At 57.9% G+C, this 15526-nt stretch overlaps 1 protein-coding gene across 4 annotated transcripts in view; it reads right to left on the bottom strand.

The window, feature by feature from the left end:
- Positions 1-15526, bottom strand: part of LOC133358324 (next to BRCA1 gene 1 protein-like) — a 38891-nt gene that overhangs the window by 3520 nt on the left and 19845 nt on the right. For all 4 annotated transcript variants that reach the window (XM_061576587.1, XM_061576588.1, XM_061576589.1 and 1 more), the window contains 10 exons: positions 12675-13322; positions 10598-10783; positions 9913-10130; positions 7460-7747; positions 6464-6602; positions 5128-5406; positions 4138-4201; positions 3347-3538; positions 1688-2285; positions 517-667 (listed from right to left, as the gene is read on the bottom strand). In XM_061576587.1, coding sequence (XP_061432571.1) covers positions 517-667; positions 1688-2285; positions 3347-3538; positions 4138-4201; positions 5128-5406; positions 6464-6602; positions 7460-7747; positions 9913-10130; positions 10598-10783; positions 12675-13322 — 2763 coding nt within the window. The remainder of the gene's footprint in view (positions 1-516; positions 668-1687; positions 2286-3346; positions 3539-4137; positions 4202-5127; positions 5407-6463; positions 6603-7459; positions 7748-9912; positions 10131-10597; positions 10784-12674; positions 13323-15526) is intronic.

Genomic DNA, 15526 nt, shown 5'->3' with positions numbered 1-15526 from the left:
TACTGCGCTAGCAGTGGTGCAAAAGCACACACAGTACAAACTCGCCACGTCAACAACACCGCGGCCACATCAACAATCAATATCGTGCTATGAAGAAGGGTCATTTCCCGAAACGTCGCCTATTATACAACTTAAAAGCCACACACACACACAGAGTGTTGCTATTGCCGAAACGTGGTCAGTGTGTATATATACAGTGTGGCCCATAAAATTAACGAATTCATATTTTGTTGTAGTAAGGAAGAACGAGTCGGATAATTCTACTTAGGAGGAAATCGGAGGCAGAGGGAGGTCGCTGTTGAACTTTACAGACTGCATCCAGACCGTGAGACAATGACACAGAGCTGCGTTTTTTCTACGATTCCAGACTCATGGGACAGCCTGCATATAGATTGAGACGACTTTCTCTCTCTCGCGCTCTCCCTCACGCTCTCTCTCTCGCGCTCTCTCTCTCGCTCTCTCGAGACGCCAACATGCAGCGGTGGGCAGGCCCACGGCCGACGCGGCGAGCCTCACCTGTGCGGCGGGCACCCTCAGCATGGCCCGGATGGCGCTGGAGGCGAGAGTCAGGGCGCTGTTGATGTAGCGGGGGGCGCCCAGGGGCTCCGCCCGCTCCCCGCCGGGTGGCCCCGAAGCGCCGTCACCGTCGCCCTCAAAGAGCTGGGCGCTGTCGGCGGCGGGACAGGGCGGGACAGGGCGGGACAGGGTGGGACAGGGCGGGACAGGGCGGGACAGGGCGGGACAGGGCGGGACAGGGCGGGACAGGGCGGGACAGGGCGGGACAGGGCGGGACAGGGCGGGACAGGGCGGGACAGGGCGGGACAGGGCGGGACAGGGCGGGACAGGGCGGGACAGGGCGGGACAGGGCGGGACAGGGCGGGACAGGGCGGGACAGGGCGGGACAGGGCGGGACAGGGTGGGACAGGGTGGGGGCGGGCGGCGTGGACGTTAACGCGGCCGCGTTCTGCCTCCGTACCGCCACTCCCCGGCGCAGGAGCGAGAGTGTCCGTGCGTAAGCGCCGTCCGTCCCGTGAGGCTCGTACGTAGTGTCGTGTACAGTGCATAGTGCAGTATGTATGTAGAACTCCTTTCGCACCGATTGTAGTGTATAGTGTAGTGTATAGTAGTGTAGTGTAGTGTGTAGTGTATAGTGTAGTGTATAGTGTAGTGTATAGTGTAGTGTATCGTGCAGTACGCACGTTGAACTTCTTTCGCACTGCACGTAGCCACGCTAATCGGAGGTGCGGGGGGGAAGGACAATGCCACTAAACACACACAAAGCAGAGTCCTCGAGTGGCATGCATGGTGGGAGGGCCGGGCAGAGGCCTCCTTAGGCTTGAACCGGGACGGGGAGTCGACAGCACAGATGGCCGGGGATAGAGGAGACCCCGACGACACCGACCAGAACCAAACGGGTGCTCCGCCGGCCTCGCGACAAGACGGACCTCTAAGTCTGGTTCGGAGACGAGCAGGGCCAGCGGCGGGAGCTAACGACGCGCTCACCGCGCGCGACGTCGGTCGGCGCCTGCACCTTGTGCCACGCAGGGACAGCTGCCACCGGGGGTTCCCCCCCCTCCCCGCCCGCCCCACCAACCCTCCCCGCTGTGAGTTGCCGAGCCGATGAAGCCACTCACGGCAGACTGCGGCCATTGTCGAGGCGGCGGCGCGCACCGGACGCTCGACTCACCCGTCGGGTCCGCCGTGCAGCGCCAGCGGCGTGAGCGGCACCGCCCCGCCGGCGGGCGGCCCCCACAGCATCTCGTCCACCGTGCCCTCCGCCGGCGCCGGCGCCTCTGCCATCGCCCCGCCGGTGGCCGCGCCGCCTTCCTCCGCGACCTCCGACCCTCCCTCCGCCACCACGGCAGCCGCCCCCCCCCGCCTAGAGCCCCGGCCACCTTCCTGCCGCTCCTCCGCTTCTTCATCATCCTCCTCCTCTTCCTCTGGCGGTGCATTGTGGGAGCTGCCCGGGGAGGAGATCATCTCGAGCGAGAGAGGGCGGCTCGTGTCGAAGCACTCGGGAAGCACCACCACAAAGTCGTCCGAGGACTGGCTGCCGCCGCCATCCTCCTCGTCCTCGTGCTCGTCCCGCGCTTGTCCGTCCTCCCGCCCCTCCTCCTCCCGCTCGCGGCCACCTCCGCCGCCAGTGCCGCGCGCCACCAGTGGGGCGGTGCCACCCGGCGGGCCGGCCAGCGCGTCGTGCCAGCAATCGTCGTCGTCGGCGGCGGCGGCGGTTTTGGTCGCGGCCGGGATTGGCGTGGGGCGGAGGAGAGGTGCGGGGGGGGAGCCTGATGGGTCGGCGTACACGCACAGAGACAAAGATAAAGATACACCCCCCGCCCGTGTAGCCTTTCACAGGCTCTTGGGACAAGTGCTGTTCAAGGCCGCCACGGAGCGGCTAACGAAGGGGCGGTGTGGCCCACACCACGCCTGGCCGCCTTTGTCTCCCCAGTGCTGATGACTCCACACCAGATAATATTTCAAGGATGAGTCGACCTAGACATGTCATGCCTGTGATGTCTTCATAACACAGATACAGAAAGATATACACACACATAAATCTAAGATCTGTATAAACACACAGACAAAACAGTGACTTATCCACTCGCTCACACGTACTCACGCACTCTCATTCACACACTCGCACTGACCCAACACACGCTCACCAACACAACAACCGCCATTCACCACAGGATCGGTGCACCTTGAGGCCACGTAAAGCGTGGATGGCTCGTGTTGGCAGGCGACAGAACAGACCCAGAGTGGGACGTAACGATCATCTGTGAAACAGAGCTTCAGAGCTCATCAAATATCTCCAGGATAAATAAACATTCCGATTCTGCTTTTTACTGTGCCAACAATCACGCACTAAGCCCCACACACACACACACACGCTCTCCCACACACTCACTGACATGCCCTCACCCACCCACGCTCCCACACACTCTCACACACACACGCTCTCCCACACGTACACTCACCCACACGTACGCTCCCACACACACACCCTGTCCCACACACTCGCTGACATGCCCTCACCCATGCACGCTCCCACACACTTTCACACACACCCACACGCATGCTCTCCCACACACGCTCACCCACACATTCCCACACACACACTGACATGCCCTCACCCACGCACGCTCCCACACACTCTCACACACACACTCGCTGACATGCCCTCTCCCACACACACGCTCTCCCACACGCACGCTCTCACTCACACGCTCCCACACACACGCTCACCCACACACGCTGACATGCCCTCACCCACACACACGCTCTCCCACACACAGACACGCTCTACCACACACACGCACGCCCTCCGACGCCCCGACCCACCCACCGTGGCGGCGCGTATCCCTGCGGGGCTGTGGCCGTGGCTCGGGCGACTCCTCGAGGGTGAGCGAGCGGATGACCGTCTCGAAGACGAAGTCCGTGCCGCTCAGCTCCTCCTCGGCACGCGACTCGTGCGGCGACTCCGACTCCAGCAGCACCGCGGCGTCGTCGGGCAGTGGGGAAGCACGGGGGCTCACGGCTGGGGGCGAGCGAGCGAGGGTGAGTGAGGGCGAGCGAGGGCGAGCGACGGCTGCCGATCCAGCCATGGGAGCGATCGCCCCCCACACCTGATGGAATTTCGTGACCGATCTCCCCCCCCCCCCAACCCCTCTTGGTAAGATCTGCCACCATCACCCAGTGGTGATGGTGGCGATAATGACGAGTGTGACGGTGATGATGGTGGCGATAGCGGTGATGTCGATAATGATGACAACAATCACAGAGTAGGCAGTGACGATGGGTGGTAAGTAACATGATGGCAGTGGTGATGGCTCCGATGGCTCTGGTGACGACAGTTGTGATGATGATGATGGTTGTGGTGCTAGTGGCGGTGAAAATTATTGTAGCGATCACTGTAGGGGGTGATAACGGTGATCGTGGTGGGAATGCTGGTTATAGAATCGGTGACGTTGCAACGGTGGTGACGGTCACGGTGTTGACCGGGATAATGGTGCTGATCGTAGTTTTGGTGACGGCGATGACTGCGATGATTGCCATCGCAGTGATGGTTGTGACAACTGTGGTGATTGCGACGATTGCCGGGTCGTCACCGTCCCCAGTGCCGTGCCACTCACTCACCGACCGGCGTGTTGCTTGGAACCTTCTGCTCCTCCACCGGCAGCAGCAGCTCGAACGACAGATCCTACGTCGGCACGCACCCAAGACAAAGACAGCCCCCAGATAAGCCTCTAGCAGACCGCTGGGGCAAGTGCTGTCGGCGAGCACCGATGAAAGCTGGCACGGCGTACGAGGTGGTGGCGTGTACCAACACCGATGCCGTGTTCACGCACACCGCAACAAAGCCGAGCTGAGGGGCCCCCGCCCCGATTGGGTCAAGATATCGCCCGCGACTGACGTTGGTCATGGCCGGGAATCGAACTCGGGGTTTCGAACTCGGGGCCGCTGGGTTTTGAAGCGCAGTGCGCTAACCGCTGCACCGCCGCTCCGCAAGCGAGAGCTCGAATCGCGCCCAACACACCTCCACCTATCGCCTGCGTCTCATACACACAAAGACAAAGATCCCCCGTATAGCCTTTAACGGGCTCTGTTGGAGCAAGGGCTACTGGCGAGCGCCTACGAAAGGCCAGCACGGCACGCGAGGGGGTGGGTGGCCAGCACCACGCCAAACTGCCTTTGTCTCCCCAGTGGTGATGTTTTACACATTGCACCGGGTATTCATTTGAGGCCGAGTCGACCTAGGGGGGAGGCCCATGACCGGTTCAGAGAATCGTCAATGAAGTCACCACCACGCTCGCACACACGCTCCAAAGACGAAGACATGCACCACACACGCGCTCACCACGGACACACACACACCACACACGTACGCACCACACATGCGCACCACACACGCACCACACGCACCAAAGACGAAGACATGCACCACACACACGCGCGCACCACGGACACGAGCAACGCACCACACACACACGCACACGCACACACCACACGCACACACCACACACATTCACACGTACGTACACACCACACACAAACCACACACACCACATGTACACAACACACGCACCACACACGCATCACACAATGCGGCGGCGGCGACGTTGGCACCTTGCGAGTGTTGCGCACGTCGCTGTAGAGGGAGTGCGTCGGGGAGCTGTGGGCCTCGGGGCCCATGGGCGGGTCGGCCACCACCACGGTGACCCACACGCGGGGTCCGAAGGGGCGGCCCTCGTGCGCCAGCCGCCAGTGCGACGTGTAGGTGCCCTCGGCCGCGGGGGCCACAAACTCCACGGAGAGCGTGCCAGTGCTGCCCGGCGCCAGGAAGGGCACGCTCACCTCGCGTCCCGTGCTCACCGCCACGCAGAGGTTTCCCCACAGCAGCTGCAGCTGTCGCGGACAAACAACGCACGGACAGGCAAGCACGCGCGTACACACACACACACACACAGGAATTTAAGGACGGATGGACCCAGGCATATGTATGGAGGGACACGCACATATACGGACGGACACGCACACAGAGGATTGTAAGGACGGATGTACACGGACGTATGAAGGTATGGAGGGACATACGTACGCATGGACACACAGGAATGTAAGGATGGGCGTATGGATGGACGGATCCGGGCGTACGTATATACAGAGAGAGACGGGTGGATAAAAGAGACAAAGATCTCTCGTATAGCCTGAACACAGTTGGGGCAAGTGCTGTTAGCGAATATCATCTGTGAAGGCCGGCACGCTACTGGAGGAGGGTGGGTGGCCAACACCACGCCCGGCTGCCTTTGTCTCTTCCCATGTTGATGTTGACTGCCCAGGGCACCAGGTACCTTTGTGAAGGATGAGCCGACCTCGGGCAGGCCCAGGACTGGCTCAAATATTTGCCGCTGTTTTTGGTTGCGTGAAGGAATTGTCAACATCAAGTGACGATTATCTGAACCAGTCACTGTGCCTCACCTAGGTCAACTCGGCTTTAAATGAGTACCTCGTGCGCGTCGTGTAAACATCGGCGTTGGGGAGTCAAAGGCGGCAAGGCGTGGTCCCTCTGGCCGCCCACCCCCTCGCGTGCCATGCCGGCCTTCACAGGTGCTACTCGCTAACAGCCCTTGGCCCTACAGTCTGTTCAAGGCAATATTGACGCTGCTGCTACTGGGCATTTGGAGGCAGTCGCCCTCCAGCAACAACGGAGGGCGGAGGAGCGACGCTCGCAACAACGAGCGGAGCGCCGGGCGGCTAAAACGCCGCGAGTTGGCGCAGTAGGGGGCACAGGTGGTGCATCGGCCACTCGTCTCAGTCGACCCGTGACACCTGGGTCTGCCCCGTGCCCTCCTGCCAGTAGCGAGCCATCCGCACTTCACGTGACAGCCTCAAAGTGCACCGAGCCTGGCACGAGCGCCGCGGGGTGACGTCACCACCGCCACCGCTGTTGTTGTTGCCGCTGTACCGTGGTGCGCGAGTCCCAGGCCATGTTGCCCGTGTTGCACATGCGCCAGTGCTTGATGAAGCGCATCTCGGGCTGCACGTGGGTGCCGTCGGGCAGATTCTCCTCCACGAACACGGCGTTGACGCACGCCAGCGCCGGGCTGGGGGGGGGAGGGGAGTGGGCAGGCTGTGCATAAACCATCACGCGGAACGACGCTCATCTTCGCAGCAGCGGCGGCAGCGGCTTTCGGCTGCGAGCCATCCAACAAAGGCGGTGGTCACCGCATCGCTCGGTGCTTTCAGATGCGCTTTGCGGCCGTCTGGAATGCTCTTCCTTCCGATATGAGGAAGCTACTGGGAGCCGATCATCTAGATCAGGGGTCGGGAACCTTTTTGACTGGGAGAGCCATAAACGCAATATATTTATTAATATATTTCATTGACAGCCATATAGTATTTTTGACGTATAATAAATTAAATATGCCTTACTTTTAATGCGACTTCTGGTCACGGGATCCGTGACCCGAGAAATTTTATCTTCAAAACTAATTTCTGTTCACTTTAAAATGACACAGTATTATTAAGCAATATCACAAGTATTTTAAAATCAGTTCCAAACTGATTTTATTTGAATTTTTTTATTATTATTTTTTTCAACTCAAAATTGTCTGGGAGCCATATGCCGTCACCGGAAGAGCCATATATGGCTCGCGAGCCATAGGTTCCCGACCGCTGATCTAGATTGACAAACTCGTTTCTTTACAGCTGCTTTGTGCGTTTAGTTCGCCGTCCTTCCTCCCGCACCCTCGAGTAGCACGGCGCGAGACGAGTTTCACGTAGACGTGCACAACTTGAAGCTGCACTCGAGCAGTAGCTCCGCGACATCCGCTTCCGCGGGCCGGTCCCTGACAACATGACGGGGGCGTCCGAGACTTCCCCTAAGGGGTTCGACATCTCACGATGGCGCGACGCAACCGCCGCAACCGCCGCAACCGCAGCAACCGCAGCAACCGCTCACATGTGAGAGGGCGCAACCAGCTGAGCAGCCGCCGCCGCCGCCGCCGCCTCCTCGAAATTCTCCTCCTTCTCCTCCTGCTCCTCCTCCCGCTTCTTCTTTGCACCGCCTGCAGCGCCCACCCCCGCCGGGGCGCCGGCCGCGACCGCGACCCCGGCCCAGGCGCGGCCGTAGCGTTGCATGCTCAGCTGGCGCTTGATCTCGCGGAACTCGGCCTTGCGCTGCTTCTTCTCGGCGCGCAGGCGCTGCTTCTCCAGGCGCAGGAGCTCCTTCTCGGCGCGCAGGCGCTGCCTGTGGGAGGGGCGGGGGGGGGCACGGGGTCACGCCGGCGCTGACGCTTGTTGCCTCGCAGCACGCCACGGAGGGCGCCCGGGGAGGTGGGGGGGGAGGGTTCCATCCCTACGACTCGGACGCCTTGCGGCGCCGTGCGCACGCGGATGAGCGTCTAACGTGCAAGCGCACGTGTGATCAAGTGTGATCGAGTGTGAATGAGTGAGTGCAAGTGAGAGTGAATGAGTGTGTAAGTGTGCGTGGATACAAGTGCTTGCTAATAGCACTTGCCACAACAGTCTGTTAAGGCTATGTGGGGGACCTTTGTCTTTGTGGGTGGAACGCTAGTTTAGCAGTTAGCGAGCGGCGCTAAGGAACCCGACGACCCGAGTCCGTTTCCCGTTCACGGCCATCAACACCACGATTATCTGAACCGGTCCTGGGCCTCCCCTATGTCGACTCAGCCTCAAAACAAATACCGGGTTCAGTTGTGTAAACATCGCCACTGGGGAGACAAAGGCGGCCGGGCGTGGTGCTGGCCACCCACCCCCTCGTGTGCCGTGCCGGCCTTCATAGGTGCTGCTTGCTAACAGCACTTGCCCCTACAGTCTGTCAAGACTACTTGTCTTTGTGTGTGGAGTTTGTGTGTGTGTGAAGTTTGTGTGTGTGTGTGGAGTTTGTGTGTGTGTGTGGAGTTTGTGTGTGTGTGTGGAGTTTGTGTGTGTGTGGAGTTTGTGTGTATGTGTGGAGTGTGTGTGTGTGGAGTTTGTGTGTGTGTGGAGTTTGTGTGTGTGGAGAGTGTGTGTTTGTGTGTGAAGTTTGTGTGTGTGTGTGAAGTTTGTGTGTGTGTGAAGTTTGTGTGTGTGGAGTGTGTGTGTTTGTGTGTGAAGTTTGTGTGTGTGTGTGAAGTTTGTGTGTGTGTGAAGTTTGTGTGTGTGGAGTGTGTGTGTTTGTGTGTGAAGTTTGTGTGTGTGTGTGAAGTTTGTGTGTGTGGAGTGTGTGTGTTTGTGTGTGAAGTTTGTGTGTGTGTATGGAGTGTGTGTGTCTGTGTGGAGTTTGTGTGTGTGTGTGAAGTTTGTGTGTGTGTGTGAAGTTTGTGTGTGTGTGAAGTTTGTGTGTGTGTGTGTGGAGTGTGTGTGGAGTGTGTGTGTGGAGTTTGTGTGAAGTTTGTGTGTGTGTGTGTGGAGTGTGTGTGTGAAGTTTGTGTGTGTGTGTGAAGTTTGTGTGTGTGTGGAGTTTGTGTGTTCTCTCTCTTCCCCCCGTTCTGCATGGGTTTCCTCTGGCATCCCCGGTTTCTTCTCACGGCTTCAAGGCCACACACCCACACACACCCACACACACACTTACACACACACACCCACACACTTACACACACACACCCACACACCCACACACACACACCCACACACCCACACACACCCACACACACACTCACACACACACCAACACACACACACATACACACACCCACACACACACATACACCCACACCCCCCCACACACACCCACACACACACACCCACACACACACATACACCCACACACACCCACTCACACCCACACACACCCACTCACTCACACCCACACACACACACCCACCCACACACACCCACACACCCACACACACCCACACACACATCCACACACACACCCACACACACACCCACACACACAATGTAACTGGCATGTGCCAGAACATCTCTCTGCTGAATAACTACTCTCATGAACAAAAAAAAAACAATGAGTCTTGAGACTTAGCGAGGCCTCACCCGAGTAAGTAGACGCTATATAATATATGATAATATCAAGCGCCCGTCTGTATGCGGGCTTGTGTGTGTGTGTATGCTGAACTTCTTTTGCATCGCACGTAGCCAACCGGTGCTGAACACAGTTGAGGGGCAGGTGTATGTGTTCATCACGGTACTGTCCCGTCCCGTTAGCACTTCCCCGTACTTCCTATGCCATGAGCATTGCCTGTCCCGCTTGTACTGCCTGTCCCGCTTGTACTGCCTGTCCCGCTTGTACTGCCAGTCCAGCTTGTACTGCCTGTCCCACTTGTACTGCCTGTCCCACCTGTCCCACTTGTACTGCCCGTCCCGCTTGTACTGCCTGTCCCACTTGCACTGCCCGTCCCACTTGTACTGCCTGTCCCACTTGTACTGCCTGTCCCCGCCGCGGTCTCGTACTTGGCGTCCCGGGCGCCAGCTCCGTTGTCCGGCTCGTCCGAGTCGCGAGCCCGAGGATCTGGGGGGGCCGCCCCGTTGCCGGGGGGGTGTCCCTTGGCCGCCCCGTTGCCGGGGGGGTGTCCCTTGGGCGGCACGCCTCCGGCGAGCTCGCGAGCCAGGCTCTTCCGCACCTCCTTGGTCACGCGGACCGTCACGTCCATCACCACTTTCTCTCGGAACTGAAGCAGAGGAGAGGGACGGGGGGACGGCGGGGGGAGTCACAGCCGTCATATGATCTCCCCCTGTTCTCACTCTGTGTAGAACAGGGAGAGATCATACACACTCCACTCACTCTGTGTAGAACAGGGGGAGATCATACAAACTCCACTCACTCTGTAGAACAGGGGAAGATCATACAAACTCCACTGACTCTGTGTAGAACAGGGGGAGATCATATAAACTCCACTCACTCTCACTGCAGAACAGGGGGGGATCATACAAACTCCACTCACTGACTCTCACTGTAGAACAGGGAGAGATCATACAAACTCCACTCACTCACTCTCACTGCAGAACAGGGGGAGATCATACAAACTCCACTCACTCTGTGTAGCACAGGGAGAGATCATACACACTCCACGCAAAAAGGCGCCCAAGTCGAAACTCGAACCCAGGCTCTGGTTTGCCGCGTAGAAGCTGCCCTCACCTTCTCCATGTACTCCTGGAACCACGGAGGCGGTGTGCCGGGCGGTACCGGGAAACCATCCCCACCGCCACCGGTGGCGGCACCATCACCGTCAACGTCACCAGGATCATCGCCGCCGCCGCTGCTGCTGCTGCCGCCGCCATCAACGTCCGGGCGCTGGGTCACCACCAGCGGAGTCTCGTCCACCTTCACGGGCAGCGTCCACAGCATGAGAAGGCCAAATGAGATCCGCACACCACCACCACCACCGCCGCCACCACCGCCACCGCCGCCACCGCCGCCCCCGCCACCACCGCCACCACCACCACCGCCACCACCACCACCGCCACCGCCACCACCACCACCACCGCCACCGCCGCCGCCACCACCACCACCACCGCCGCCACCACCGCCGCCACCACCACCACCGCCGCCACCACCACCACCGCCACCACCGCCGCCGCCACCACCACCGCCACCACCACCACCAGCCGCACGCGGAGACGTCTCGTCGCCTACTTACAGCGGCACTTTGCAACTCCGGTCTGACTTTTTCATTATTACTGTTGACTATCTTTTTTTTAATTTTACCAGCTAAGGCCCACTGAGCTATGTAGCTTTTGTTTTTTTTTCAAATCAGAAGCGACCTGGCCACAAATGACAGCTCAACGAAATTGACTTATCACGTGGAAATATGTAGCAGCCGAATATTTTTAAATGCGTGATGTTGATTCTTAAAGTGGAGGAGGAAAACCGGAGGACCGTGACCACGGGGGCGGGAGAGACACGCAAACTCCATATGTAAAGCAGCAGGCGCCAGGGTCGGGATTTAACCCACGACCTCCTGCAACTACAGCACTCCATCCTGTCACCGTTTCGTTCGCCATGGCAAGCGCCTTGAGTGAAGGTGCTCTGCATATGGACCGAACATGTTGGTTGATCAGGAAAACGCGGAATGGAGTTGCAAAATGCCGTTCACATTACCACAAGCTGGATCCGGATCACCGTATGGCTAGGGTGACTGCGATGGCAGGAGTGAACCCAAAACCACATTCCGATTTGCCCTCCACCACCCAGTCACTTTCTTTACGCTTTCCAAGTCACCACGGGACCCTGTGTTGGCAGTGTCACAAGTTATGAAAGCTGAACCGGAGCTAATCATGTGGTCGGCGATTGCATTGCCCGTGTGCTGCTCACCTTATCAACACAAATCCCGCAACGGAGGCAGAGTCGAGGAACATGCGAAGATTACCAGAGCCGTATTTTGCGCGCATTTTTTCCCCGCCACGAGCGTGCGTGGCTACGCAAAGCGTGATCGGTGTCTACTTAGCGCGCCAACACCTTGACCCCGGATATTTATTTAGGGCAGATTAAAAAATGGTATTTGACAGCTCTCCAACGAAAGTTTAAGGCGTTCGTATGTTAGCTCTGCTCGGCGGTCCATCCATAAGAGGGGTGTGCGGGACATAAACGAATCTCGGAACGGCGATCCGATACGAGCGAAGCTTTCGTATAAGTTGCAGTGCTTATCAGACAATCATTCACCCCGTTGAAAATCACGTGGGGTGACCTTCCCCCAAATGTTGGCACTCAAACCAGAGAGCAAAACGGACCATTTGCAAACACGCGGCTGCATCCAGCGCCAGGCAACAGCCGCCCGCCGGCTTGCGTACGGCCAAATCAAAACTTGCCGAATCCGTTTCAACAAAAATCCACGCGGCGCAACGGGGCGACCTTCCCCCCCCCCTCCCTCCAACCCATCGTGTTTAAGATGTTGACACGCGGCGCGATGCCCCGCGGGGCCGTCTGCAAGGCAGCGACGGTACCGACGCACGAAGGCGAGTCGTGCCGAACCGAGGTCGAAGGTTACAAGAAGGGTCGTGCACAGCAGAACGGGGCCATTCTTCACCCGCCTCGCCTCGGCTCGGCTCTGTACGACGGCGGCAAACGCTGCTCAAGCCCGGCGAGTGACCGCCAGCAAACAGGTCGTGCCGGCGGTGAGGAGCAAGCCAAGTTGAATCACCGCTGCCCACGAGTTTCATTGGTTGGCGTGGCAGACGCGCCGGGTTCCCCGAGCGGGGTACAAATCTTCACAAACCTGATTCTTCTGCTGCTGCTGCTGCTGTTGTTGCTCCTCAACTTGCTGCACCACCGCCTGCTGCTGCGGTTGAGCCTGCTGCTGGAACTGCAGCACCTGCTGCTGGTGCTGCTCCTGAAATTGCTGCACCACCGCCTGCTGCTGCTGTTGAACCTGCTGCTGGAACTGCAGCACCTGCTGCTGGTGCTGCTCCTCAACTTGCTGCACCTGCACTTGCTGCACCACCGCCTGCTGCTGCTGTTGTTGAGCCTGCTGCTGGAACTGCAGCACCTGCTGCTGGTGCTGCTGAATCTGCTGCTGGTGCTGCTGAATCTGCTGCTGGTGCTGTTGAAGGTGCTGCTGAAGCTGCTGCTCAAGCTGCTGCTGGTGATGCTTGTGGTGATGGTGGTGGTGATGAGGTTGGTGGTGGTGGTGGTGCTTTTCGTGGTGGTGGTGGTGGTGGCGGTGGCGGTGTTCATCATAATGCTGCTGCTGTTGCTGCTGCTGCTGCTGCGATATGAAGACGGCTGCAGGCTCCTGCACACTTGTGGTTGTTGTGGTGCTGCTGCTGCTGACGCTGACGTTGCCGCTGCTGGAGTCATCCGTCCCTGAACTTGATTCCTCGTTGTGGACGGTGATGTGCAGAACATAGCCATCAGCACATGCCACCTGTATACATACAAAGACAAAGATCACCCATATAGCCCGAACAGACTGTAGGCGAAAGCGCTGTTAGGGGGTGGGTGGCCAGCACCACGACCGGCCGCCTTTGTATAAATAAACACGAACGTGCACATGCACGCACAGACACTTGCAGATACAACCACCACCATTCGCCACGATGTGGTGGTGAAGTCACCACAGCGCTTGTGCCACGCCAGGTACACTCGAAGCCCGCGTCAAGTGCCGAAGGCTCGCTGGCAGGTCACGGGATAGACCCAGGTGCCATGGGATGACTGAGATGGCTGGCAGATGTACCACCTGTGCCAACTTGCGATGTTTTAGGCATCTGGAACTTTCCTCGTTATTGTGAGCATCACTCCTCTGCCCTCCGATTTTGTTGGAGGGCAATTGCCTCCAACTGCCCAGTAGCATCTTTTACAAGCCTCCTCCATAGAGGCCGATCCACATCCTCCTGTACCGCATCAGTCCATCCCTTCTCTAGCCCGCACTCGTTTAGCCCCCTCGATCGGGCCAAACAGAAGCAGCTTGGGCAAGCGGTGGCTGGGCATGCGGGCTACACGACACAGCCAAGGCCGCGTCGCCTGCCGGATGAGCTCACCGATGGCACCGTGGCCAGATCTTTAACAGATTTGCGAGCTCCACGCACGCAATCCAGAGGCTTATTCTTAGGTTTTTTCGGTAAAGTCACGTAGGTAAAAACATTAAAAAGTAAAATCAAATAAAAATCACGACGTTTCGGAGGTGGCACCGTCACAGCCACGACGGCTGTATCAAGTAAATGAGAGATTGCAGGAGCTACTAGTTGATACAGCTGTCGTGGCTGTGACGGTACCACCTGAAGACGGAAGCTTGTGTTGCCTCCGAAACGTCGTGATTTTTATTTTATTTTACTTTTATTAATTTTTTAACCTACGTGACTTTACCGAAAAAAACCTAAGAATATGAATCATTGCAGTCACGAAAGCTTCAAATCTAGAATTAATCCAGAGGCTGCCGGTTAAACCCATCATCGGGTGGATTCAGGACAACTTGGCCAGTAGGCCAACTCTTGGCTCACATCCAAACAATTATCCCCGTTGGTATTTATAACCACAACACGGTCTTTGCGTTGTTTTGAGTCCCCTGACTACGGTGAACACTCACTGCCCGCTGCCAGCAATGTTACGCAAGAGCTAAACACGGCACGGTATTGTTTAGTTACGGACGACAGTGCCCCTCCCTCCACCACCCTCGGGGGGGGGGGGGGGTTAACTTCCATCGGCTCTGCTCGTAGTCACGCCCAGCCAGGTATGCGCGTGTACATGTGTGCGTACGTGTGTGTGTACATGTGTGTACGTGTGTACAGTGTGTGTGTACATGTGTGTGTACGTGTGTACAGTGTGTGTGTACGTGTGTACGTGTGTGTACGTGCGTACGTGTGTGTGTACATGTGTGTGTGTACGTGTGTGTACGTGTGTACATGTGTGTGTACGTGTGTACAGTGTGTGTGTACATGATGTACGTGTGTGTACGTGTGTGTGTACGTGTGTGTACATGTGTACGCGTGTGTACGTGTACGCGTGTGTGTACGTGCGTGTGTGTACGTGCGTGTGTACGTGTGTGTACGTGTGTGTACGTGTGTGTGTACGTGTGTGTACATGTGTACGCGTGTGTACGTGTACGTGTGTGTGTACGTGTGTGTACATGTGTACGACGTGTGTGTACGTGTCTACGTGTGTGTGTGTACGTGTGTACGTGTGCGTGTGTGTACATGTGTACGCGTGTGTGTGTGTGTACGTGTGTGTGTACGTGCGTGGGTGGGATGGCAGGGGGAGTGGTGGCACAGTAGTTAGGGTACTGCGCTACGAACCCGCCAACCCAAGTTCGCTGACCGGCTCAGGGCCGGCATCATTCGTGAGTTCAGATCCAGGCCTGGGCCTTCCATAGGTCGACTGAGCCTTAGTACCTGGTGCGGTGTGTAAACATCGGCCCCAGGGAGACTATTGGTGGCTGTATGGGAGACCTTATTTGTATCTGTGTGTGCATGTCTGGTTTTGTACACTGTGTTAGTGCGCGAGTGTGCGAGCGTGTGCGGGCGTTCTGTGAGCCTGAGCAGAATCAGAATATTTATTTACACTGGAGGAATCCAATGAGCTGTAAAGCGCTTTTTCACAAACGTCCGATTGGGGCGGGTAAAAACACATTTCGTA

This window comes from Lethenteron reissneri, chromosome 61 (genome assembly GCF_015708825.2).
Source record: "Lethenteron reissneri isolate LAM-NWPU_2019-01 chromosome 61, ASM1570882v1, whole genome shotgun sequence".
NCBI lineage: Eukaryota > Metazoa > Chordata > Hyperoartia > Petromyzontiformes > Petromyzontidae > Lethenteron > Lethenteron reissneri.
This window is presented reverse-complemented; position numbering and strand designations above follow the sequence as displayed.